The sequence below is a fragment of the Xiphophorus hellerii genome, chromosome 6, assembly GCF_003331165.1.
Source record: "Xiphophorus hellerii strain 12219 chromosome 6, Xiphophorus_hellerii-4.1, whole genome shotgun sequence".
NCBI classification, from domain to species: domain Eukaryota; kingdom Metazoa; phylum Chordata; class Actinopteri; order Cyprinodontiformes; family Poeciliidae; genus Xiphophorus; species Xiphophorus hellerii.
The window spans coordinates 14598801-14623399 of record NC_045677.1 but is presented as its reverse complement, the minus strand read 5'-3'; the positions used below and the strand labels follow the sequence as shown (position 1 = coordinate 14623399).

General features: G+C 36.4%; 1 protein-coding gene across 1 annotated transcript in view; it reads left to right on the top strand.

The window, feature by feature from the left end:
• The first annotated feature begins 9047 nt into the window (after nt 1-9047).
• Nucleotides 9048-24599, top strand: part of eif2b3 (eukaryotic translation initiation factor 2B, subunit 3 gamma) — a 33933-nt gene continuing 18381 nt past the window's right edge. Inside the window, exons 1-5 of the mRNA XM_032566220.1 lie at nt 9048-9365; nt 11742-11907; nt 15398-15555; nt 22949-23108; nt 23476-23587. Coding sequence (XP_032422111.1) covers nt 11760-11907; nt 15398-15555; nt 22949-23108; nt 23476-23587 — 578 coding nt within the window. The 5' untranslated portion in view covers nt 9048-9365; nt 11742-11759. The remainder of the gene's footprint in view (nt 9366-11741; nt 11908-15397; nt 15556-22948; nt 23109-23475; nt 23588-24599) is intronic.

Below are 24599 nucleotides of genomic sequence, written 5' to 3'. Positions count from 1 at the left end.
TATATGTACTCAGTTTTTCTATCTTAAAAAATGCAAAATGTCCACTCAAACTGAACAGGGTTCTGCCGAAGATTTTTAAATTTTACAAGAGAGTAGTTACTAAACTGTCACTGCATGTTGAGGAGGGATTGATTCCTTTGATGCAGTAGCTTTTCCAGATAGACTATTTTAGGAGCAAGAGAACAGGACTATATTATTATATTGGTGCAAAGCAAAAACAATAAACTATACATTTCATTCCCTAGCTTGTCAATCACATTTTAATTCTGTAACCAGCACACACAAAGAACCACAAAAAGCAGGAAGTGTATGCATGCTGAAAGTTAAATTGAAACATCTCTCTGTCAGAATGCAATGACTTGTAATTGTTTTCAGCTCCAAAGAGTTCAGGCAGCAGAATGAGAGAAGTGTGAGAAGAAAAGAACAAGGGGAAAAAAGAATGACCTTTCCACCCACTGGCAGCGAGAAGTGTAAGGATGCTAATATTAGGCGGTCTGTTTTGAAAACTGGTGGACAAGTTTTTGCATTTGCTCTGTCTCTCCCTCAGTCTCATTTTCCTCCTGCCCACTTGCCCTCCCTCCACCCCCAGCTGCGTTACCCCCTTCCCCCTCCTGCCTCTCCCCTCCCTGGGAAAACAGGGACAACAAATTAGCCTTCTTTTCTCGGCCAGGCCCGGGGAGGAGGACACTTGGACGGGCCTCAGAGTGTCCGCCTGGAGTTCCCATGGACCCCTCTTGCCCCTTCCCCTTTCAGCCGCCGAGGAAGCAGTCATTGTGCCAGCACCTGTCTCTGAGGAAATTGGTAAAAGTGATGGCTTTGTTAGCCATCTCCATGGCAACCAGGAGAAAAGAGCGGGGGCCTGGTTAGCCGGGATCCGGGCAGTGACTGTGGTGGGGAGAGGAAAAAGAGTGGAAAAGGGAGGGAGGTTGCGGGGGATACAGAATGCAGTAAGCAGTTGCAACGCCTTGGCCTTGCCAAGCCTCTATCTGTGGATGTGGTGGTGGACATGGTGTGTGTATATCTGCAGATGAATGTGTATGTGCCTATAGTTTCCTTCTTTATTGTGGGTGACACTGTAACATCCACCAGGCAACGCTTGACTGTGACACGCTTGAAAGCAGCTACGCCAATTAAATCATATCTGATGCTGCAGCATCCACCCTCGGAGCAACAAATAAACATTTTTATTCATAAGCCGGAAACTTTCCAAAACAAGTAGAACATTAAATGATGTACAGCTACACAACATATTAGTTGAGGGTGCAATTTGCTGCAGTAAGTGTATAAAACCAAATTTTTGCTGACCTGAGCATTGGCCTGCTTTAAAACTCAAGACAAAGTGTGAATAAATTTTGTGTAGTTCAGCACAAACACCTGATGTGCTATTAAACGTTTTACAATGGTTAAGCAACCACTTAATCATGAGTCAAATTGTTATCTGTGTCAAAAATGAAGTCGAACATAAATATAGAGATTGGCACACATTTAATAAGCCAAGAGTAATACATGTTTCTGACCAGCAGATGGTGCTGATTCACTGGTTCTAGATTATAGAAGCTTTTTTGGCACATTTTCCGTAGTTCTAGCTCAGGGTTTTGAACAACTAATTTCCTTGAGCTTTAAATGTAAATATAAGAAAAATATATGCTCACCAAATGATGGATGAGGCAAAGAAAGACACACTAAACAACCAACCTACTGTGCAATATGGTAAAAGATCTGAAGATACATTATGCTCACCAGCCACTAAGTTACACCTTTTGAATAGCTTGTTAACACAAAATAATGAATCAGTCAATTACATAGCAACAACTCGCTGAATTTAGACAAATAGATGTGGTAAAGATGATTCCTGAAGTTCAAACTGAGGGTTAGAAAAGGGGAAGGAAAGGGACTTAATGTGACTTTTAACATGGAACAGTTATTGCTACTTAGTTTGAATATTGAAGAAAAAAAACGCTGAACTACTGGAGTTTCTATCTATTATCATCTCTCGAGTTTACAGAAAATGTTCCTTATTGTCATGAGGACACCTGTGATTTACATATAATTGTTTTGAAGCTGACAGTTAAGGGATTATTAGAATCAAGAAATGTACAGTAATATTCAACGGTAGACTGAAATGTTTTGTCTAGATTTCAGAACTTAGGTGGCAGGATCAGAATTTGGCATTGACTAAATGAAAGTAAGGATCCATCCTACATGCTGGTAATTCTATACAATGAATAATTAAGGCAGTTCTGAAGGCAAAAGGGACACCTATACAAAAACCCCTTAATTTTTTATCACTTTTAATTTAACTAAAAGGTACCCAGAGTCTGAGTAGCATGTAAAACTCAGTTATCTTTCAAATTGTAAAAAATATTATGTTGCTTATTAAATTTCTTTTTAACAAAATCAGTTTTTGTCTTTTTTTGCAATTTATTATAACGTCAAGAGCTTTGTAGGGACAGCTTTTGATGAAAATAATAATTTTGTCTGGATTTTTCAACCTCAGAGAGACTGATAAATATAATATGTAGGCCTATGCATGTACAAACCAAATTATGTATGACCGATATTCCCTCCTCCTCTTCGTTTCTGATTCCCATGTGGGGGCGTTTCACTCCAGCCTCATTTGATCACAATAGTCTCATCAATCCATACCTTAGAAGGACCAACAAAACACTCAAAGCCTACCTGATTGGTCAAACTGATTTATGTGGTTAAGATACTTCTCATTTTAGCTGGTTACCAAAACAAATAACACAAAATATTTTTTTAAAACTGGTAACCATAGGTTCAGCCCTAAAGTGCATTGGCTCAGTATGTATGTGTGTGGTCCTTTGTGCTCCTGGAAATGTCCACATTTAGGTGCTTTTCTTGCACAGTTGAGTTGTATAATTGTGCCTAAATGCAAACAACTGTTACTTTATAGAGCCTGGCAGAACAGAAATGCCAACAGAAGCGCCATTGCTATTTTTTTTTATAGAAGAGGTTTACAGTTTATGAGGTTGAGTTGCTACTTTTATGGTTACTTCGAGTTATAATTGTTTTATAATACTAACAGTGGTCTGAGATATGTAGTTTATAGGTTACATTCTTGCTTCAGGTTCTTGGTTGGCAAAAGTTTAATGCCATCACCCAGGTGTGTGATAATATGGTTCACTCTGGACTTATTGTTAATCCATTACAGGATAAAGCATCCAATAAGAAAGAAAGAAAAAAAAACTGAGAGAAAATTTGCACCTAATTCATGGTGATCTATGTGATGGACTGGAGACCTGTCGAGGGTGTAACCTGCCTCTCAACCAGTGATTGCTGGGATACCACAACCCCTGTCCTGACCTTGAACAAGAGAAACCGACTCAAGTGCAAAAAATGGACGCATATAGCTCATGTTGAACTCTTTTCACCTTATGTTTGACTTGAGGAACCTGGCAGCGAGCCCGAAGAAACACTGAAGAGTTCAAAAAACTCCACAATGTAAGCAGACTGCAGTAAAAGATATCTTGGATGTGAGAAGGCTATCATTAAGTCGGTTCTTTTTAATTCTCTTAAAAATTCTTGGTATCAGTTTTGCTCTTGGAATCACAGATTCCTGCAGGCATTTCAGAACAATGACAGTTTTATGACCTAAAGTGAAAAAGTGAGTTTTTTTATGACGTCCAGATAGCTCTCAGTGCTGAATTATTGGCAGCAATATACATTAGACTCTAGACAAATGTTAAGCAGCATAATTTCTATTTGTATTATGTGATTATTTTGTTCAAATTAAGGCCTATGTGATATTACTACTCATAATGTTACACTGTTGTGAAATAGTATTTAAACATAAGGTGTAAATTTTTCCTTACTTACACTGGCAGAAACTTGCACCTGAAAATGTAAAAAATGTTCAAAACATATAATTTGTGTTGAAATGGTGGATACTCACATTAATGAAATATGTCACATAAATCCAACTGAAGACAACTATAGTTTCCTGAAAATGCAGTCTTTTTCTGTTGTTTGCCATTTCCCTCATGTTAACTGTAAATAGGTCCTTTTTTTAAAAACACTATTTAATGTCACCACCCATTGCCTGGTCTGATTACTACCAGACCCGTAGAATCAAGAAAACACTTATACAGAATCTGCTTGACAACATGAAATACGCTAAAAGATATTTTAAAAAAAGCAACATATGCCCCAGAAACCACCAAATTCACAAAGGAAGATATTAAAATTTGAAAGGTGTTTTCCCACATCATACACCATAAAGTATGAATAAACAAAAATAAAGACAAACACATTGATAAAATGGTAAAACCATGAGGACTGCAACATGAGGGGGTGAAGCATACACTTTGGTAGGACCAGGTGTGATATGGAGAGTTTCTGAGTTTTATTTTTGACTTACTAAAAGAGGGAAATAAGATTTGAAGAGTGCTACTCTTCATTGCTTATATATGTTATTAGTATTTTTAATGTGGGGCCTTTGATACAGACAAGACTCCTGTTCAGAAGTCATTTCGAATTCAAAGCAGTTTCTTGGTCTTTTGGTTTCATGGCAACTCATTAAATTGCAGCATCTAGCACATTTAGTAATTTACTGGATCAAGTTAATTACCCTTGAAATACTGACTCTTCCATTATTCTCTTTGTTCCGCTCCTTTATTCAGAGAACTTTCAGGAGTAAACATGGATAAATTCACATACACACACACACACACACATGGAGAGACAGCAGTGGACACTGCCATGCTCACACGCCAGCAGAAAAACACCTTAACCTCAAACCACATGCTAGGTGCAGACAGGACCACACATACTGTCTCGCACACAAAATGTTTGGAATGCTGTAAACATTTATTTCAGTTGAAAAGAAAATTTTTGTGTCGGGGTGTGTGTGTGTGTGTGTGCGCACGGCATGCATGTGTGTGTATCTGTATATACAATGTGTTATTCAAAAGGGAAGGAAAGTATTTCTACACATGTGGGCCACCAGATAGAGATCAAACAGGGGTATAATTTAAGCTTGTTGTGCACAAAATTGGATATGTTTACGTAGGAAAAGGAGCAAAGTCATTGCTTGTCAATGAAATTTACCAACCATCTGAGATTTGTGTCTTAGAGCTTTTTCAGAAAAAAACCCCACTAATGTTTCTCAGTTTTAGAGACCATAAAAAACCCTAAAAACCTATCTCTTTTGTAGACTAAAGTCCAAAATGTGTTTTAATGACTATGTGATAATATCAACTTTTGGTTTGATGTTGTTCTCACCTTTTCAATGATTTTACTTGAAATAAACACTAAATAAGTTGCAAAAATACTTACACCATGTTTTAGTATTGTGTGTTTATTAGATACCAAGACAGTGTCTGTGCATGTTTGCGCTGTGCGGTTCAGGGACCTCCCTGACAGTCTGTCAAGCTCAATCTGGCCAAGGAAGGACACACAGATAGCTTGCTGGGGGTGAAACATGTGGTCAAACTCTGTCTCGTCTCCCTCGGTTTTTCCCTTTTTTATACCTCTCCATGCATGGTCCTTAAAGGAAAAAGAAATACCATATAATTATTTTTCTGTAGTGCAGTCTCCTTATAACGTTCCTTGCACATTATTCCCTTTGATGAAAGACCAACACAAGGAAGAGCATGGGTTAGGCTACAAAACAATTTCCCCAGCTTTGAACATCCCACAGATGAACATTTAATTTGTAACTCCAAAATGGAAGCAGCATGGCAGAACTGTAAATCTACCAAAATCTACCAAGTCATGGTCATCAGAAAAGATGACCAGAATATCTCTGGAAGAGCTGCAGAGACCTACAACTCAGACAGGTGATTTGTTTCACTGGACAATTATTAGTTGTGGATCTTTTTGAAAGAGAAAATGACATTTCTGAAATAAAGCCATAAGTAGTGAAATATAACATGTGTTACAAGCACTCTTTGGGACACAGCACACCATCTCCATCATCATTACTCATCACCACTGTCAACAACTCTTGTAATGGAAACTTGCTGAACATGAGTTACAATAACATTGGGTTTCCCTTTGGGAATCATAAAGTTTTTTGGAATTTAATTTGACACACGTGGAAGAAGGTGTTTGATCAGATGAAACCGATTTTGAACTTTTTGACCTACAATCAAAATCAACTGAAGAGGCAGAAAACTAAACCTGAACATGACCCTGAATACCTACTGGTGAAACATGGTGATATCTTTTTCTGCTGAAGATTTTCTCCAGCAAGGACAGGGCAGCTATGATCATGAATGTAGCTAAACACAAGGTAGTCCTGTTTTTGTTAAAAAAATTTAAAAAAAATTACAGGGTGCATAAGACCTGAGACTGGGATGGAGAGTCACTTTCCAGTAGAACAACCCCAAAACACACAGCTTTTAGCTAGTGTACAATGACTTAAGTCAAAGCTTGTCTTAGAGTGGCAAGTCTTGAAAATTGCTGTTCACATGCACTCTCTACATCCAATTCAACTGAGATTAAATTACTTTGCAAATACAAATGTGCCAGCATTTTGGGTTTTAGGTGTGGTAAGCCATTAGAAACATACCCCAAAAGACTTGCAACTTTAATTGCAGCAAAGCTGGCTTCTACAAAGTGGAAGGGCTGAATACAAATACACATCTCCAGACTTTTACTTAGCAAAAAAACTGAAAACCATGTATAATTTTTTCTCCCATTTCAATTATTGAATACTCTGTGTTTGTCTGTCATATCCCCCTAAAAACATTGAAGTTAGTGTTTGTAGCATAATAATATGTGAAATTAAAGGGCACTGTGTCTGTGATACAGTAGAACTGTAATTTAGCCAAAACATGGCAGTTTTATTCTTTGCAAGAAAACTTTGAAGTCCCATTCATTTGTAATAATAACTAAGCAGTAAGTAAATCATGTCTCTAATATAATAAGTTTTTACTGTAAAACATGTGCACTATTAAAGTAGAGTAGTGAAGAGTTTAAACTCTAAACTGTAACAAAGTACTAATTTATTGACTCAGAGAGCAGGCCATTTTGGTTTCCATGGCAGAGGTTAGTGTCTGACAGAGCTCTGACGTGGCACAAGGCCTAAATACAATCCTTGGTATGCTTGTTTGTCTGGCTGCACATACACATTTGAGTGTCTAGGTGTTGCAATGTCCCACCTCAGGAAGCTGGAGCAAGCCTTCAAACACACATACACACCAATGCATGCACACTGACTCATGCACACTTTGGCTCCACTCTCATCCTGGGTGGTCTGTGCTGCAAATGTTTATGATCCAAACCCAACTAATCTAACTGGCTTCTTTCAGTGAATTGAGAATGATTTACAAGATGCAGCAGCAGGACAGAGGAGGCAGAGGAAATCATGGGGAGATCTCAAGGCTCCATTTCAAGTCACTCTGTGATTAGACCTGTTCCAGTGTCTGGATGTCTGATGGCACACCCTTTTCTTTGATCCTGACAAGCATTTCAGCACTCTTTTATGAGTTTTCTTTTGCCTGTACTACACAGGTCTGTGTTGTTGGTTATCACTGACAGACTGTTGTAACATAAATTTGGAATTCATCCATTTTTCATAAATGAATACTACTGTCTTTCTAAATAAGACTGACTCTTTTCACATCAAACTCATGGAGTGGCATGTTATTGTCTTATTTATATTCATTTCATTAAAAAAAAAATTGCTTTTTAATTGTTACCAATATAATCATGAATAATAAAGCGCATTTTAGGTATATTTTGTTTCAGTTCAGACCCACTTTTGCTTTTTCCACTGCCTTAAATGTTTCTGGTATAGATTCAATAAGTTGTCGCAAATTTCCTTCTGGAAAAATTGGTCCAGAATGACATCATAATATGATGCAGTTCCACCACATTAGAATCAGAATAGTTTTATTGGCCAAGATTGTGTCCACAAGCAAATAATTTTACGTTGGCTTACAGGGACTCACACTGTACAAGCATTAAGTATGAATAGATACATATTAGGGAAAACAAAACTTGTAAGCTGTATTTTACATATCCCTCAACTGATGTTTAGTCATTTTTAAATTAAAGGTGAATTTTAACTTAACTTTAACTTATATAAAGTTAAAGTTAACTTTAACTTATATAGTATATATATATATATATATATATATATATATATATATATATATATATATATATATATATATATATATATATATACTTGCATTCTTTAATGTGAATCTCATATTAATTTCTGTAATGTCCAGTGGCTGTAAAACAAATGCATAGTGTCACCTATTACTCCTATTATCCTGAAGAAACTCTTATCCATTTTGAGCTTATTCTTAGCTTCCAGGTAGCAATGCAGCACAGCATTAGCTTTTTCAGCAACAGTACGTTTTGCTGTCATCATAGCATCAATTTTATTATATTCGGACAAATAATATAGTAAAATTACTTTCCTCCCTCTTTATGTCCCTTTTTTCCCACCGGTTATCAGCAAGTAATAATGAGCAGTGAAGCTCATCTCCTTTCCACAGCAAACAAAACCAAAGCTACATTCCCCAACCTCAATTTGCTGTTACTTCTCAGCTCTATGCATTGGGAGCTCTCAGTCATGAAGTCTGGAGAAATGGCCATGCGGTGTCTGTCTGCTAATGTTCTCACAGCATTTTTCAAGTACATTTGAATGAATAGTTCTTGCATGAAAACATGTTAATGTCCTCTCAAGTACAGTGTCAAAACAGTATTAACAGATTTTTGCTAGCTCGCTGTTATTTGCTTGACCACTGATGGAAATGTGTGGCTTTTTTACTCAAATTACTGCTTACATGACTATAATTATTTAAAAATCATAGTCATGATGAAATTATAATTTCTTATAATTTAATTGTGTTATTTTATGTATTTTTAAATGTTCTACTTATTGCAATAAGGCTGTATATAATCAAGTTACATTATAATATTGTTGAATAATCTGAAATTTGCAAACAATATGTTCTCCTTCTTCTTCTTCTTCTTATTATTATTATTATTATTTCTAAAATGTGTAGACGTTTGACATTAATTTTTTCGCAGGAACCACATTACAGAGGGAGTAGGTTTCCTGACGGACATATTTCACTGAACGCTCCCATATGTCATCATTCAATGCTATCCGTTAGCTTGTTTCACAGGCTTCTTCCAAAAATAATTAAGGACATTGTTTATTTTTTTCTCACCGTATTACAGTTAATCTATTACTTAGCTCTGGAGAGACGAGTCTTGTTGCATTTACACTGTCTGTAGAGCAATGCTGTTTTGCACATCGATGTTTTGTAAGTTAGCTAAGTGCTAACTGCTACGGTGACATCAAGAAACTTACATGCGTCTGCCACCGCTGTCATACAGAGACAGCAGATCATCTTGGATCAGGAACACTGGCACAGGTAGGCATCGTTTACTTAGTCGATTTTAGATACTTTATTAGTGCCTCTTTGATGATATATTCGTTCACTCATCAACGTAGAAGACCACTTGCTGCCTGTTGAAATCATATCATAATTGCCTGTGTGTGCATGCTCTGTCAATGCTTAAATGATTGATTGAAAGTGGCGGATTTACATCGTGTTCGTTCTTGGCACGTATTAGAGTCCCATCAAATTAGTTTAATCGAACAGTGTTTGCAAGTTGCAACAAATGTTAAAATAGTTTGTTCATCCATGCAGTATTGAAGTCTGCTTTGCGCATCTCAGGGTCACATTGTGCTGAGTCTTTTCCAGCTGTTGACACAAATCTATTTTTGGACCTAATGCCAAAATATTATATAAATATAATATAAATATTTGACTACTTTTATTATGTTGCATAGTTTGGGCATTTATTCCACTAATTTTAAACATCAACTCAGTAGATTACAGATATTTATGTTCTACTCATGCAAAACATGGTATATAATATATGTGAAAACTGACTCACACCCTGAAGCCAGGGAAAAGGTCAGCTTCAATGGAAGTATTCAGGCTCAAATATCCATATAAAACTCACCTTATATGACCACTGTTTCATTGTTTTGTGTCCACTGAGCCTACCTCAATACCTCCACACCTTTATCAAAAGTCTATAAAAATATAACTTATCGCAAGATTTTACATTAGTTTTGACTTTTTTATCAATCTTTTGTAAAACTTTGCTGTTATTTCTCTATCAGCCGTTAGTGTCATTGTTTTTTATAGTTTGCTACACCAGTGGTCCTCGCATAAACATGGAGTTGTATGGAGGAAATGCTTCACTAAATATCATTTAGTGAAATGCTTCAATCAATTATATTTAAGGGCACCTTAATGACTTTAAAACATATGCCAGGTTAGAAAAGAATTGTTTGTAAGGTTTTTTCAAAACATGCCATCAGGGTTTCCCCTAGTGCAGTGTTTCCCAACCCTGGTCCTCAAGGCACATTGTCCTGCATGTTTTAGGTATTTCCTTGCTTCAGTCCAGCTGATTTCAATTGATGCCTGATTAACAGGCATTTGTTGAACTGCAATCAGTTGAATCAAGCACATTGAAGCAGGAAAACCTCTAAAACATGTAGGGACAGTGTGCCTTGATGACCAGGGTGGGGAAACACTGCCCTAATGTATTATAAGCCTGGTGGGCGCCAGGTTGAGTGTCGTCTGTTTTTTGTTTTCATAAAAAAAAACAAATAAAAAACCCCGACAGCATCAGATTGTAGCTATGGTAACAAAACAACCTAACCATAAAGGTTGTTCTTTGAACTTTTTCAAAGTAAACTTGCTAGCTCCATTAAAATCTTAAATTTAAATGCTAATTTAAAATCCTTTAATTTATCTATACTGAAACCATTAAAATGCTTTTATCAATTTTGCAGCATTAATATTCTCTTAGTTCATTTATGCCTTAGGCCATTTCTAAATGTGATCAGCATTACATTGCACTTTTAGATCCACTAAGTGATGACTTAATTTGGATTTAACAGAAGTGTAAATAATTTATATTTATTTCAGTTGTATTTTTTTTTGATTAGTGGTTTTTAAGATTCTATAGTGGGTTTAAGTATTGTCGGCAATGTCTTCCAGTAACGTAATTACCCAGTAATATTTTACATTTCCTGTCAACTTAACGTCTTTTAATACAAAAACCCTGCATGTTAACGTTTAAAATTAAGTTGGAGAGACACAGGTCACTTTAGATCACCATAAAAATGATTGATACATATAGTTGACAATAAACAGAGGAAGGCAGTCCACCAGCGGCCCACCATATTTTTGTGTTAAAAATGTTAAAAACCACAAAATTTCAGAGGTGCATGAGCAGGCATCATAATTTGGAAATAATAACATGTGAGTAAGGTGCAGGAACGGTGCGAGTGGTGCGCAACCTCTTGTGCTCAGTTCACTGCATCAGCTAATAAATCTAGCTTAGTCTGACTTTACTGTTGCTGGTATATAAAAAAACCCTATTTAGAAAAAAAAAAAAAGAATACCAGGGGCACCAGGCAAGTAAAGCCTGGTGGCCTGCCAGGCTAATGATTCACCGGTTGAAACTTTGATTTGTTTGTTTTATTATTATTATAATAGTCCCACCAAATATTGTGCTAAAATTGTAAGTCCGTGTCACCCACCCATACCTGGAGCCACACGCTTTGTTTCCCATCCAAAAACCAACCAAAAGATACCTTTGTGTTTGATTTTTGCAAAGTCATAAATTATGTGGACAATATATGATCTTATTGCTCAACACTTATGGCTTTTAATTTGTGTTCTCTAAAAATGTCCAAGACATATCATTTTTTTTGTTTCTTCTAGCCTTTTCTTGCAGACACCATGGAGCTCCAGGCGGTGCTGATGGCGGCCGGGGGTGGATCACGTATGACAGATCTGACATACAACACCCCCAAACCCATGCTGCCTGTAGGCAACAAACCACTGATGTGGTATCCCCTGAACCTGCTTGAGAGAGTGGGCTTTGAAGGTGAGAACCTGGGTGGGGTCCCCACCCATTAACCTACTTTTCCTATACCTTTTAATATCTGAGATTCTAAATAATTTTCAAGAACATTCATCTTGATTTAAAAAGTCTCCGATGACATTGCAAGCATAAATAATCTGACGTCCAATTTAAGCTGTATAAAATATGGTTCTAGCAAGCTGTGTCTAATCCAACACACTCTATCAAACCTGGTGTCAGGAGCTCCGTGTGAGCTGTGTGCCCCGCTGTCAGATTAAATGTCTTTGTGGCAGGAGCTGGGGTTGTTACAGGGAGCTCATTCTTGGTTTCCATATAAAATGTAAAGAAACAAAATGCTGCAAGTTGGTTTATGTGGCCCACATGAGAAGTCTGGAGCATAGAGTGGAAAAATCTACCTTGAAGAAAAAAACGTTACCTCTCGCTTACACATAAGGAATTTAACGCGCGTGTGTGTATGTGGAGGTTTAGCTTTACTGTCGCTGTGAAATCCATGTTTTAAATCCTGAGTTAAAAAAAAACAAACAATAAGATCAATGTTTCTGAAACACACACACAAAAAGATAAAACACAACACAGCTTTTTATACACTAATCTAGATGTCCCTTGATTCGATTGCTCAAGAACACTTTTAGTAGCTTAAGATCTTCTTTTGGGTTTTCTCCTTAGAAAACTTAACTGTAACCAGAAGGGATCAGGTTTGAGTTGTCTTGGCCTTGTTTCTTTAAAATAATTAGTTCAGTGAGATCAAGCAAATTTCACCCATTCATTGTCCCCGATAAGCATTCAGAAATAATATTTAGGTTCTCAATAATAAATAAAAAAATTTCTTGTTCAGCTTAAAGTCTGGCACATTCCTCATTTTGTTGTGATTCAATATTTACAGTGATATGATCGATAGAGAATGATCAGTGAGGTTTGCGAAGGACATGCACCATATTTGTCCAGATTAAGCTTTATCTTAGATCAAGGCTCCATTTCAAGTCACTCTGTGATTACACCTGTTCCAGTGTCCATACCATAGCTTAGTCTGTCTAAGCTGGTAATTGAAATCTCCTCTGGTTGAAAGGTAACTAAGATTAAACAAGAGTCAATTTTGATGATTCAGTTTATTAGATAAATAAAATGTTGCAAACAAAAATTTTAAACTAAACCGACAAGAATTCAGGATTCTGCAGATGTCTACTATCTCAGTGCAGTGTCATTTTCATGCCTTTTAAAATGTTGCCCAAACTTGCATTGTTATATTTACAAAAAGTAAAACACCTTATTTCAGTCAGTGTGTTTTTAAAATGCTTTGACATTTGGATGTTTACTACCAGTTCAACAACATCCAAATATTTTGTTTGTTTAACAAAAAAAGTTAAGGAAAATTTCTATGAAGTGTAATAATCATTCCCACCTAAAATTACTATAATCACATCGAGACATAATATATCAGGTGGACACCTTGAAAACATTATTCAGCTATTACTTAGACATTAAGCAAGAAGATTGCAGCAGTTTACGAGTGTTTAAAGAGGTCTCAACAGAATTAAAAATCAGCCATTTATAATCTGCAGAAAGTAGTCTAAGAGTGGATGAAGTTGAAAACCATTACACAAGTGCCGAAGCAAATTTATCCTAAGAGTAGTCTGCAAGTTGCTAAAAATAGTCTCAAAAAATTATAAAATATCATCACAGATGGGACCTGTAACAAGCAGCTGTGGCTGCTGTTAAAGTAAAAGCTCTCAGAAAAAAAACACACATTTGCCTTTCATGGGAGTTATGCAAGGAGGAAACCTTTCCTTGCTTCAAATACAGCATTCCAGGAAACAGGGTCAAAAACCACATGTGAAACAGGGAGGTGGAAGTCTCATGATTTATCATCCTTTGTAGCACAAGACCTGGACAGCTCGCCATCAGAGAATTCTCCATGTATCCTACAGTGTGCAGAAGGTGCTTGAGAAAAATGGACATAAACACACAAAGCGAAGAGAGCTTTATTCTCCAACATAACAATGACCCACATAAATAAATTGCTGTAGATTATAGAAACTCCTGGAATAAGTCAAAGCCCAAACTTTGATCTGATTGAGATCCTACAGAGTGACCGACAAGCTGAAAATTCAAACATCCCACAGCAGAAAGTGGTGGGGCCATGTGTCTAAGTGAGATGGTTTTATACCTGATCTCAGGATTTTATGACAAAAAGTGAAAATAGATTTTATGTCTCTATTTTCACGATACATAAAGCTGTAGCGTTTTAAGCAATGGTAGAATTGAACTGCTTAGGTACCATTGAACCAAAAAGGGTCGGCACTGAGTTGGTTTTAGGCAAAAATAATGCAGAACTAACCAAATTTACATGAACATTTCAACATTTGCACGAAAACATAAAGATAGAACCATAAACAAACTATTTGTATTTGAGACGAAAAAAATTGTTTGGGGTTATTTATCCCAGGAGGATAGCACTACTAGGATGTCCTAACTTTTTCCTTAGCTTCAAATTAGATTTTTGCTACATTTTTTTTTAACGAATTTTTTAAGTACAAATACACATTATTTCTAGTGACAAGGAAAAGATTAAACATCAATCTGTGACCATTGCTTAAAGATCTGGATATTTAATAAGGTGTCCTAACTACAATTATGCCAAACAAGAACTCAAGTTTTGAAAAACGCACAGTGAATAGGAGGTAAACTACAAGGTAACAAACATCTCTGAAGCTCACTGTGATGAATTTTAAATTATTAAAATGATAATAAAGAAATTAAAAACATGAATTTGAATGACACATCTGCTGGTTAATTACCTTGGTTATTTCAAATATTTAAACTGTTTTGGTTTTTAAGGTTTTGCTAAAAGAATAAGTGATATTTCAGCAGATGTGATAGAACAGATATGAAGAAATAAATATGCAGTTTCTCAATTCTCCTTGTTAAAAATAATGAGTTTGTAGATGCTGCATGTTGTGAAACCAAATATTTATGAGTTCGTCTGTGCTATGTGAGCATTGTGTAGTCAGGTGTGTTTTTCCCGTCTGGACTTAAATCCAGATCTCTGCCTTTTTACGTTGTTGCAGGTTCACAAGCCCAGCCTGATTAAGGAAAACCTTCTATTTTCCAGACTTGACAATAAACTGGACTGTTCATTACCTGTAGTTTGGTATTCTTCTAAAGGAAAGTTGCTTTCTATAAGTAATCACTCTGTGTGGCCAGCAGTTTACTATGTGGTGCCTCTTAGCCAGAGCGTTGCAATTAGATTTTACTGGGCTGACACAGCTAGTCTGAGCAAATGCCCAGTAGAAACGGCTTAGAGGCGATGACTCTTATTAGAACAGGCAGACTCTGCAATCTTTGGATTTATTAAGTAGAGTAGCTTGGTTTCTAGCCACAAAGTTGAAACATTGATTTGAAGTTTGGTGTACTGCTATAGTAATATTTATTTTCTGGGACTTGTCCCTCTATACTTATCTAACAGGGGCTTGTTTTCTCTGGGTTGTGTTTTTAGAGGTTATAGTGATCACCACTAAAGAAGTCCAGAAGATGATGAGTACAGACTCTAAAATGAAGCGGGACATAAAGATGAAGATGGAGGTTGTTTGTGTCCCAGAAGATGGAGACATGGGCACTGCCGATGCTCTCAGACACATTCAGCAAAAGATCAAGGTTCGTTTACTTTTTTAAACATGCAAACAGAAACTTTTGTTGTATTAAAGTGCTCCTAACACAATAATTATGTCATTTTTAAATTATAGTTAAACATATCACCATTTTGTATCATCTCTATATAAACTTTGAACCAAATGAAAACAGATGGATTAATATTTGGGTTTCTAATTTTGAGTTTGTAAAAAAAGCAACGTGCTTAGTTGTGATCTCAAGACATTTAAAAACAAATTTAGATAGAGTAGGAAAATAAAGAGTGGATGGTAATTTAAGAGGGTGTGTTCTGCAGAATCACCACCAATCTTGTCTGTTCCCTCCCCCAGTTGGCAGCCAAGGCTGCTGAAGTGCTTCATTTTTCCTTTAGTTTCAAACACGCACAAACATTCACATTCACTCACATAAACCCCATGCTTGGTTGCTATCCATCCCAACTTTAATTTCCAGTCCCTGCTCTGTATCCGGCTTGCTGATCCCACCATGCCTCCCCTCATCCAGTTCACTTTAAGCATATGAGCTCATGGTTACGACTCCAGTTCCTTTTGCTGCCAGTTTACCCAGTGCACCATTCAGTCTCATGCAGGGGATCTGCACATCTGTGCCACATTTGTGTTTGAGTATGTTGGGGTGATTCTGACCTGCCTCCTCCAAACATATTTGTTTGACTGTTTGTACATTGCAGAATTGTGGGTTCCTTACAGAATCAGTTGATTTTATTTTTGAGTTTTATGTAATTGGAAATACAATTTTTTTAGGTCGGGATACAGAACGTTTACGGAGCTGATTAAAACTGTGTTTAGCAGCCATCCATATATTTTTATTTCCGTTTATCAAAGACAAAGACACACAGGGCAAACAACCATGCATGTACAGGCTCAGTCCTGATGGAAATTTAAAGAAGCCAATTCGCAGAGCAAATGTGGGAGAAACACACTACATGGAGAGAACCAATGCATGCACAAGGAGGACCTGCTTACAGAATCAGTCTCCTCATTATTCTCAGTTGTCATTTCAAATGTAAAGGTTGCATACTATTTTCTTTTTTCTCTTTATAAATATGCTTACAACTGCATAGTTTAATACTTTAAAAACCTAACACGTAGAGTGGAAATCGCCTTAGCACTACAGTTGAAGCTAATGTCGATGCCTTCCTTGTCTTTGTTCTTGGGGATACAGTCATTGAAAATTAGTGGTGCTCTTCGATTGGCTGCTCTACAAAAGCCAGCCAGTAGCATGTCAAGTAGCATTCTGTCTCGGCATTTTACCTCCCCACAATGCATTTTCTTTAGAATAATTTAGACATGCTCCAAAAAATAATTTGAGATTATATTCTACAGAAAAATCTGTAAATAGGTGAATCTGTGAATAGGCGAGGGCCTAGTGCACTTAAAGTTAGTGTTTTATTTATAGTGACTTTAAGTTGCATAAATGCAAAATTTCAAGGAATTGAAAAATACCTTTATCTCAGTTTGAATGCAAAAAGCATGATGCTTATGCTCGATGGCTGTTTTATTTTTGATCCTTTTCGTTTTTAGATACCAGTAATACACAGATTTTTTTATTTTTTACAGATTTTATGTTAATAAAATGTTACACTAAAATTTCATTTTGTAGAGTGCTGCACACATTTTAGAAATCTGACATGTCTGTACAGATTCTTGTTACTGCTAAAGATTTCCTTGATCGAAACTTTGTATATCCTCATATAAACACACTTAAGCAAAACTAGCCACTGCTTGCTCCTATTGAGAGTCGCTCAGACTCTAATCCTCCAAGCAGTTCACCAGATTAGAGGCATTGAGTTACATACACTCACACTGCGAGGTGATGAGTGAAGAAGTGTACCTATGGCCTGCCAAATCCAAGCAGACAGATCTCCCCATCTGTCAAAGAGATGCATCAGTGCAGCATAGAAACCCCGACACACCTACTTGTGTCTTTTGGCAAACACCGTCCCATGAGGGGATTTGGTTGAATCTAAAAACAAAATACTTACAGGAATCAGTGTACACTTAAGAGCGAGCACAGTGGGTCATTCCTCTTGATTAATGAAAAGAGAGATTACAGGCAGCATATTTTGATTTGTTCACTCTTCAAACACTGAAGTTGTACAAAGGTGGACGGATATGCTGATTAATGCTTGGATCTTTCACAAAAGGCCAAACAAGTGAAAGGAGTACTTAATATGCTCTTTTTGCTTTGTATGCTTAAACCCTCCTTGACATTTTTTTTTACAATCATTCAGGTTTAATTATGTTGGAAAATCGGGATGCATGAGCCAAAAGAACCAAATGTACATTGCGAGCTTTGTTTCAAAGTTCCTCCTTTGGTCTATAAATGTTAGTCAGCTTTTAAGACTCAAGAGAAAAGGTGAAGAAAGACCGGCACAAGAGATAGAGCAGCAAGATACTGCAAACATACAAGACTGAATGTCTGTTTTTATTGTATAGCTCACACCACACCCTCTGGCTTTTGTTTCCTCTGTAGGAATTGTGTGTTTAGGCTACATGGTTATATTTGAAATTTAAATGGACATCTTTGATGTGTCGAAAGAAAAATTAAGTTTGTGACAAGACTTTGTGTTTATACAAATATGTCAAGCTACATAGCAGCGTAAGACAAAATTGATCTACTTGTAAGGATAGCTGGTTGCCATGGTGACACTAGCAAACAGTTCATTTGGAAGAGAAGTAATGTAGCAGATATAGCTCTGTTTTGTTTTCACATTTTTATCATGTTAGAATGACAAACCTCTATTTATTCTCGGTGATTTATTTGATTAAATAAATGCTGATTTATTTGTATAAAATAAATCAGCATGTAATAGTGAATAACTGTGAATTTTAAAGACATTTTTAAAACTTTTAACAAAAAAAAAAAAAAAATGCTTCTTGTACATTTATATGTAACAGAACTACTTTTGCTTGCAGTTCTTTTGCGGTTCGGCTGTACCAGCTTTGCAGAGGTAGTGACAGAAAGTTTTTTCAATTATTCTTTTCAAAATAGCTCAGGCGCATTCAGATCGGGATCTGTGAAAATCAATATTAAACTCTGGCCAAAAATTCTCTTTTAGATTTAGGTCTTGGCCTTTCTAACACAGGGATGTGCTTATATGTAACCAATTTCATTCTGACTCCAGAATGAAATTTAATTGAAAATAAAACTCCCCCTATATTTAGGGGAGTTTTCTTACTGTAAAATAAAATTCAGTCCCTTTTCCAAGTCTTTTGCCTCAAAGATGTTTTCTTGTAGGACTGCTCTTCAGTTCCATCTATCTTCACCAGCTTCCCTCTATTTTTTTAAGCAGAGTATTTTCATGGAGTTAATTAGGCTAAAAAGCTATATTTTGAACTCATCTGACCACAGCCACGTCTTTGTCAGCTTTGCTGTGTCCCCTGTGCCTGTGGAAAACTAAAATCAGGACATTTTCTCATCAGATTCTTTCACCTGTGCTGTGGATCTTTGCAGCTCCTTTAGTTACCATGTTTTTTTTGGCTACTTCTCTGATTAATGCTCTTCTTGCCAGGCCTGTCAGTTCAGGTGCATGGTTGTGTCTTAGTAGGCATATACCGTAGTTGTGCTACTTTTTCCATTTTCAGATTATGGATTTAATAATATTTGAGAATAAGCTTGGGAGCCAAACCCTGATTTAAACTTCCTGTATTCCTTGCACTTCATAATGTTTGTTGTCTAATGTTTTCCAACATTAAATTAAACACAGCTAGGCTCAATTTAACACATAATGGACTTCTGAATACAATTTGTTTCACTAAATTCTATTTCAGACGTAAAGTATTAGAGAAGCTAAATATGTCTGCAAGTCATACTGCCCATAAAAATAAATTTCAATCCATCTGTTTCCGTCCACTTTAAAATTATGCATAACTTTGTGCTGTTCTATGACAAAGTAATCAAAGTTTATTGAGGTTTATGGTTGGTTGAAAGTTGAATGTAGTATTGTATGTTTATAGTTTTGCTAGACACTGTACATCCCAAATTGTTGCCCAAAAACAGTCTACAAGTTACTTGAAGTTGCAACATGAAAGCACAGATCTGGCTGGATCCAGCTGGCAGCCTTAATTCATTTTATATTAGCTTGTTATTACCTCCAAGTTTCTTTAAACAAAACACAATGTATCTTTTGAGTCCAATTACTCAAAGTACGTGATAACAAAGTTTTTGTGTTATAGTTCTTTCTCCTAGCATAGAAGAAAAAGTAAAAAAAAATATATAGTCATATTGGAGATACATTTATATTTGGTACAGCAAAAATGTTTTGAACATTATGGCTTAAAAAAAAGTTTTCTTTGCGTGGTCAAGATTGTGTACATAGCTCTGGGTTGAAGTCACTTAGCACTCGGATAAGTATGCGTCTGTGTGTGATTTTGTAAGCATCAGTGTGTGTGGTCCTGACCTGTCCACTGATCCTGGCTGTGGAAAGGCCAAAGTGCCTCTGCCTCTCCAGCTGACTCCACTCTGCTGTCGCCTCTAGAGTGTGTGTCTGTGCGCGTGGGTGGCCTCGTGTAAGCACGCTATTATCCATTGGTGTGCGAATGTATGTGCATGCATGTGCACATGCTTTTGTGCTTTGTTTCTGAACATGTGTGCAAGCTTGTCAGTGTGTGATAGAGAGACAGAGCAGAGTTGAAAGATCTGAGTCTGTAGATCTTCTGCAGACACCTCCCGCTTTAGCCGGGCCGCTTCCTGTCGCCAGGGTCCGGATCAAGGTTATGATTGAAGTTATTCTCGGTTAACTTGATGACCCTTAATCCTGCTGATACCGCTCTTACTTAGATACACTTAAAGAACTGCTCTAACCTCTAAATCATTCAGCTGAAATCAGCATCATAGCCCTGTTTGGAGTTCTGGAATAGGCTTGAGTAAGAGTTGACGTTCATGAAAATGTGAAGAGAAAAAGCATCATACCGTATACAAAAAACAGCAAATGTGATTTAAACGAATGTCTAAGTGGGAGCCACAAATATATTATTTTAGAACGAAGAAGTCATGAATTTTAATTATTTTTTTGATGAACTAAGCATAAATAACTGACAAAAAGATAATCATGAACTATAAATTCGCTAACTACTCAATATTTAAAAACCTATCAGTTATTTCAGAGCCTCATTCTTATGAAACGGTTTGTGATGAAATCTCATTGTGGTTTGTTAACTGTTCATTAGAAATGAAGCTCTCCTTAATTTTCTGTTTTCTCAGCAGGCAAGTATTAACCAATAATAAATCATTTACTTATGAAGAGGATTAGGAAAAAAATGTCATTACTTAGTTATTTATTGGTTAATCAGTGATTTGTTCAAGATTAAGTCATCATTGTTGGAGTAACTGTGGATCACAGTGATGAACAACTGGTAATCCACTTGTAGGTTTGATTCCAGCTTCTTTCTCCTGGACTGATCTAATTATCAGTTTATGAATGTGTGAATATGGCTCTAATGCAAAGCACTTTGAGTGACTAGAAAAGTGCAATATAAATTTTGTCCATTTATTGTTAGACAATGTTTATGTTCAGCTAGTAAGATAATAGTTTGTGATTACTTAACTAGTAGTTGATATATGATTAGTTCATCAAGCTAGTTAATGTTAACTAGCAGATTTATCGTTGGTTCATCATTAGTTATTGTTTAGTAGTTATTAGTTCAGGATTTATTTATTACCTGTAGTTAATATTAACTAGTAGTTAAATCATCATTTATTTGCACAGTGAATGAGCACAGCTTTACAGACAAAACAAGGGTTTAAAATTGGATCGTTTGTTGGCGGACTATGGTGTTTTTAATTATACATGATGCAGTCTGCAAAAAAATATATATTTTAAAAAATCTTTGAAATTTCTGGATTTTTTCCTATTTCAACATGCACTTTTTTCTCTCAGTCTGTTTCTGTGGCAAACAGAGCAAACAATGTCTCTGTCGTTAAGGCTTGTGGTGCTAATGGTGGGATTAGTTCACATGCCGACAGCCTTCTTCATTGGAGACACAAATGGATAACACAGACGCACAAACACAGGCGTGCCCACATGCAATCTTCTTTCTTATGGTGGAAGATTAGAACGTTGATTGGAATTCACAAGCTTCGCATTTATTTAGATTTTAAAACATTTGTTTCTTTGAATAACCTTGTTTGAGCTATTGTGTGTGGCTCTTGAGCATAACAGGAATCCTGGCCCGAGGTGAGTATGGAGTTAATACAAAGTCTGTTAGAAGAAAACCTTGTCATTTTTGAGGTTTGTATAAACGCATCTGCACATGTTTTAAAATCTCAAATAGTAAATGAACTTTAAGTAAATGAAAAGTTGTGCGAAACATCCATCCATCCATTTTCTTACACCCTTGAGAGGCGGGGTACACCCAGGACAGGTCGCCAGTCTGTCGCATTGTGCGAAACAGCTTAGCAGAATTAAACATTCTCATCATACACACAGTTCTGGTAATCTAATGTAATTTTCAATCAGTTTGCACAAAATAGTTTGCGTGAAACACACCTGACATTTAATGACTGCAATGACATAAACTTTATCCCAAGCTCTTACACCTCACTCAAATGATGTTGTTTCAAAATGTTACCACTCAGGTAATGTGTATTCTGTTTTAATTGACCTTAAAGAGCTATGAGATTTATAACAGCATGTATCATGAGGGCTCTTATTGTAAAGGTGCAAAGAAAGTTGCATCTCACTTCATCTGCTTTAATGACGGCATAAAATAGACAAGTTGTTTTGGGCAAAAAAGCCAGACCTCCTGACTGCAAACAAACCATCAACTGCATTCTCTGTAATTAAAGAAATCTGAAAAACTAGCCACAACTTAATCAGACAAATCAGAGCATTCTGAAGATACTTCCTGTAAGTAAGGACAAAAACATTTTCAAAAAGCTGTACTTAGACAATTACACAATCAGCTCCATGGAAAGCTTTGTGGGTTTTTTTGTAGGAATTTTTCCACTTTTATTTTCAGTGCCATGTGCGTATATCTGAGATGCTTCATTTGAAAAACAGTATAGATGGCCAAATAAAGATTTAATAGCCATTTAGATTTTTAACAATGTCATTTACATATTTATTGACATTAAATTTGACCATGGTAGCCATGAAAACTGGTAAAAAGTAAATGTGCAAAACCACTGGGTAGCAATCGACAGAATTTGCACTGTGACAAAATCTCTTGTTCAAGCAGACACGACACACTTTTCCTCTGCTACCATTATTAAATCAAGCACACTTAGTATTGCGACTATTTTTACATATCTTGTTGAAAAATTTAAGAGATATTTTGTGTCTACAGTAATAAACCATAGATGGATGCAATGTGTTGAAGACATTTTTTCTCATTTGACAAGGACCGTCTTGACTGTTTTTGTCTCCGACATTTTTCTACAGACTGACATCCTGGTGGTGAGTTGTGACCTTATAACCGATGTGGCTCTTCATGAGGTGGTCGACCTTTTCAGAGCCCACAATGCAACACTGGCTATGCTCATGAGCAAAGCCCATGAGTTCACAGAGACTGTGCCGGGCCAGAAAGGGAAAAAAAGGACAGGTAACGGGATCGTAACATAATGTTGCCGTTATGTGTAGATACAGAGCAATGTTTTTTTTCACTATCTCACAGTGAAACAAATTTATTTTTTTAAAATAGAAACTACTTTTATTAGTTTTACATTTATTTATTTATATTTTCTGGAAAAAAAAATGCTAACTGATTTTTCTGGCATTTAGATAAATTGATACCTAATGTTGAGTTTGAGTTGATGTTAGACAGTGAGAGGAAAAATCAGTTATGTGTTTTTCTTTAACCAGCGTATTGGGCTGAAATGGTTTAATTTATGTCCAACTGGAATTGATAAAAGTTCTGTGAGACATGATGAATTCGTATTAATGCGTATTGTCATGTGTATTTTTGCCAGCTGAACAGAGGGACTTTGTCGGTGTGGATCAGTCAGGGAAGAGACTGCTCTTTATGGCCAATGAAGCGGATCTGGAAGACGGACTTTCAGTCAGGAAGTCTATTATAAGAAAGTAAGATCTTCTTTACTATTACTAAGCCTTTTTTAATTCGTTTAATGTTCACCTCAAACATATCAAATGCTCTTTATACTTCTTTGGGCAGTTTAACTACTGCTACTTTTAAATAATTACTAGCTAGTACAGGAAAAGTACGGGTTTAAAGTTATTTCATGTGAAAACCTGAACCTCCTGGATGTTTCTATTTTAGGATTTTAATGCCGAGGCTGCCATTTAGTTGGTGTCCATGTAAAAATAGTAGATAACACAGTATGTTTATTCATCAATCTGAGATTATTTCTACATGGATCAATTACCAACATCACTTCATCTCAACGCATGAAAAGTTGACCAAACTTTGCCTTTTTTTAATCAAAAGAAGCCAATCTGTGAACCTCAAGAGCGCTTCAGAACCAGAGGCAGGCCTAAGGCTCAAGTGAACTTTATGACGACTTGCCCCCCTCTGCTAGCCTGGAGGAATCCCAGAAAGCACTTGATTTCACAAAGTTCAGATTTACAAATCCTTCAGTTCTATGCATGTGAATTGAAAGTTACATTAACAAGAGTCTTATTTTGTTGCTTCTTTAATAATTTCTGCTGCTAGGGTTAGAGTTGTGAACCAAACATTAAATATATGTCCTCTTCCCTGACTCTACTGTATGTCTCTACTGTAATAAACACAAAAGCATGGCAAGCACCTCTTACAACTTAGAGGCAAAGCTATATAAGGATAAAAACTTAATTGAAAAATGGATGTTTCTCATTCAGATCTCACATGTCTGATTTTAAATCGTCTGGGATGAGCTTAGCAGTCGCAAAAATGCAATATGAATAACTTTATTTAACACTTTACCCAGATGTTGCAGTTTGTAAACCATTTCTAAACCCTTGTTAAACATCCAGTGTTGTATTTCCATCTGTTTCCCCATTTAAATCTACTGCATCTGTCACCTGCTATACATAGACACCAAGGTTATTGGAAATTTAAGTGTACAGTAAACCAAACAGAGGGATCAGATTTTTTCCA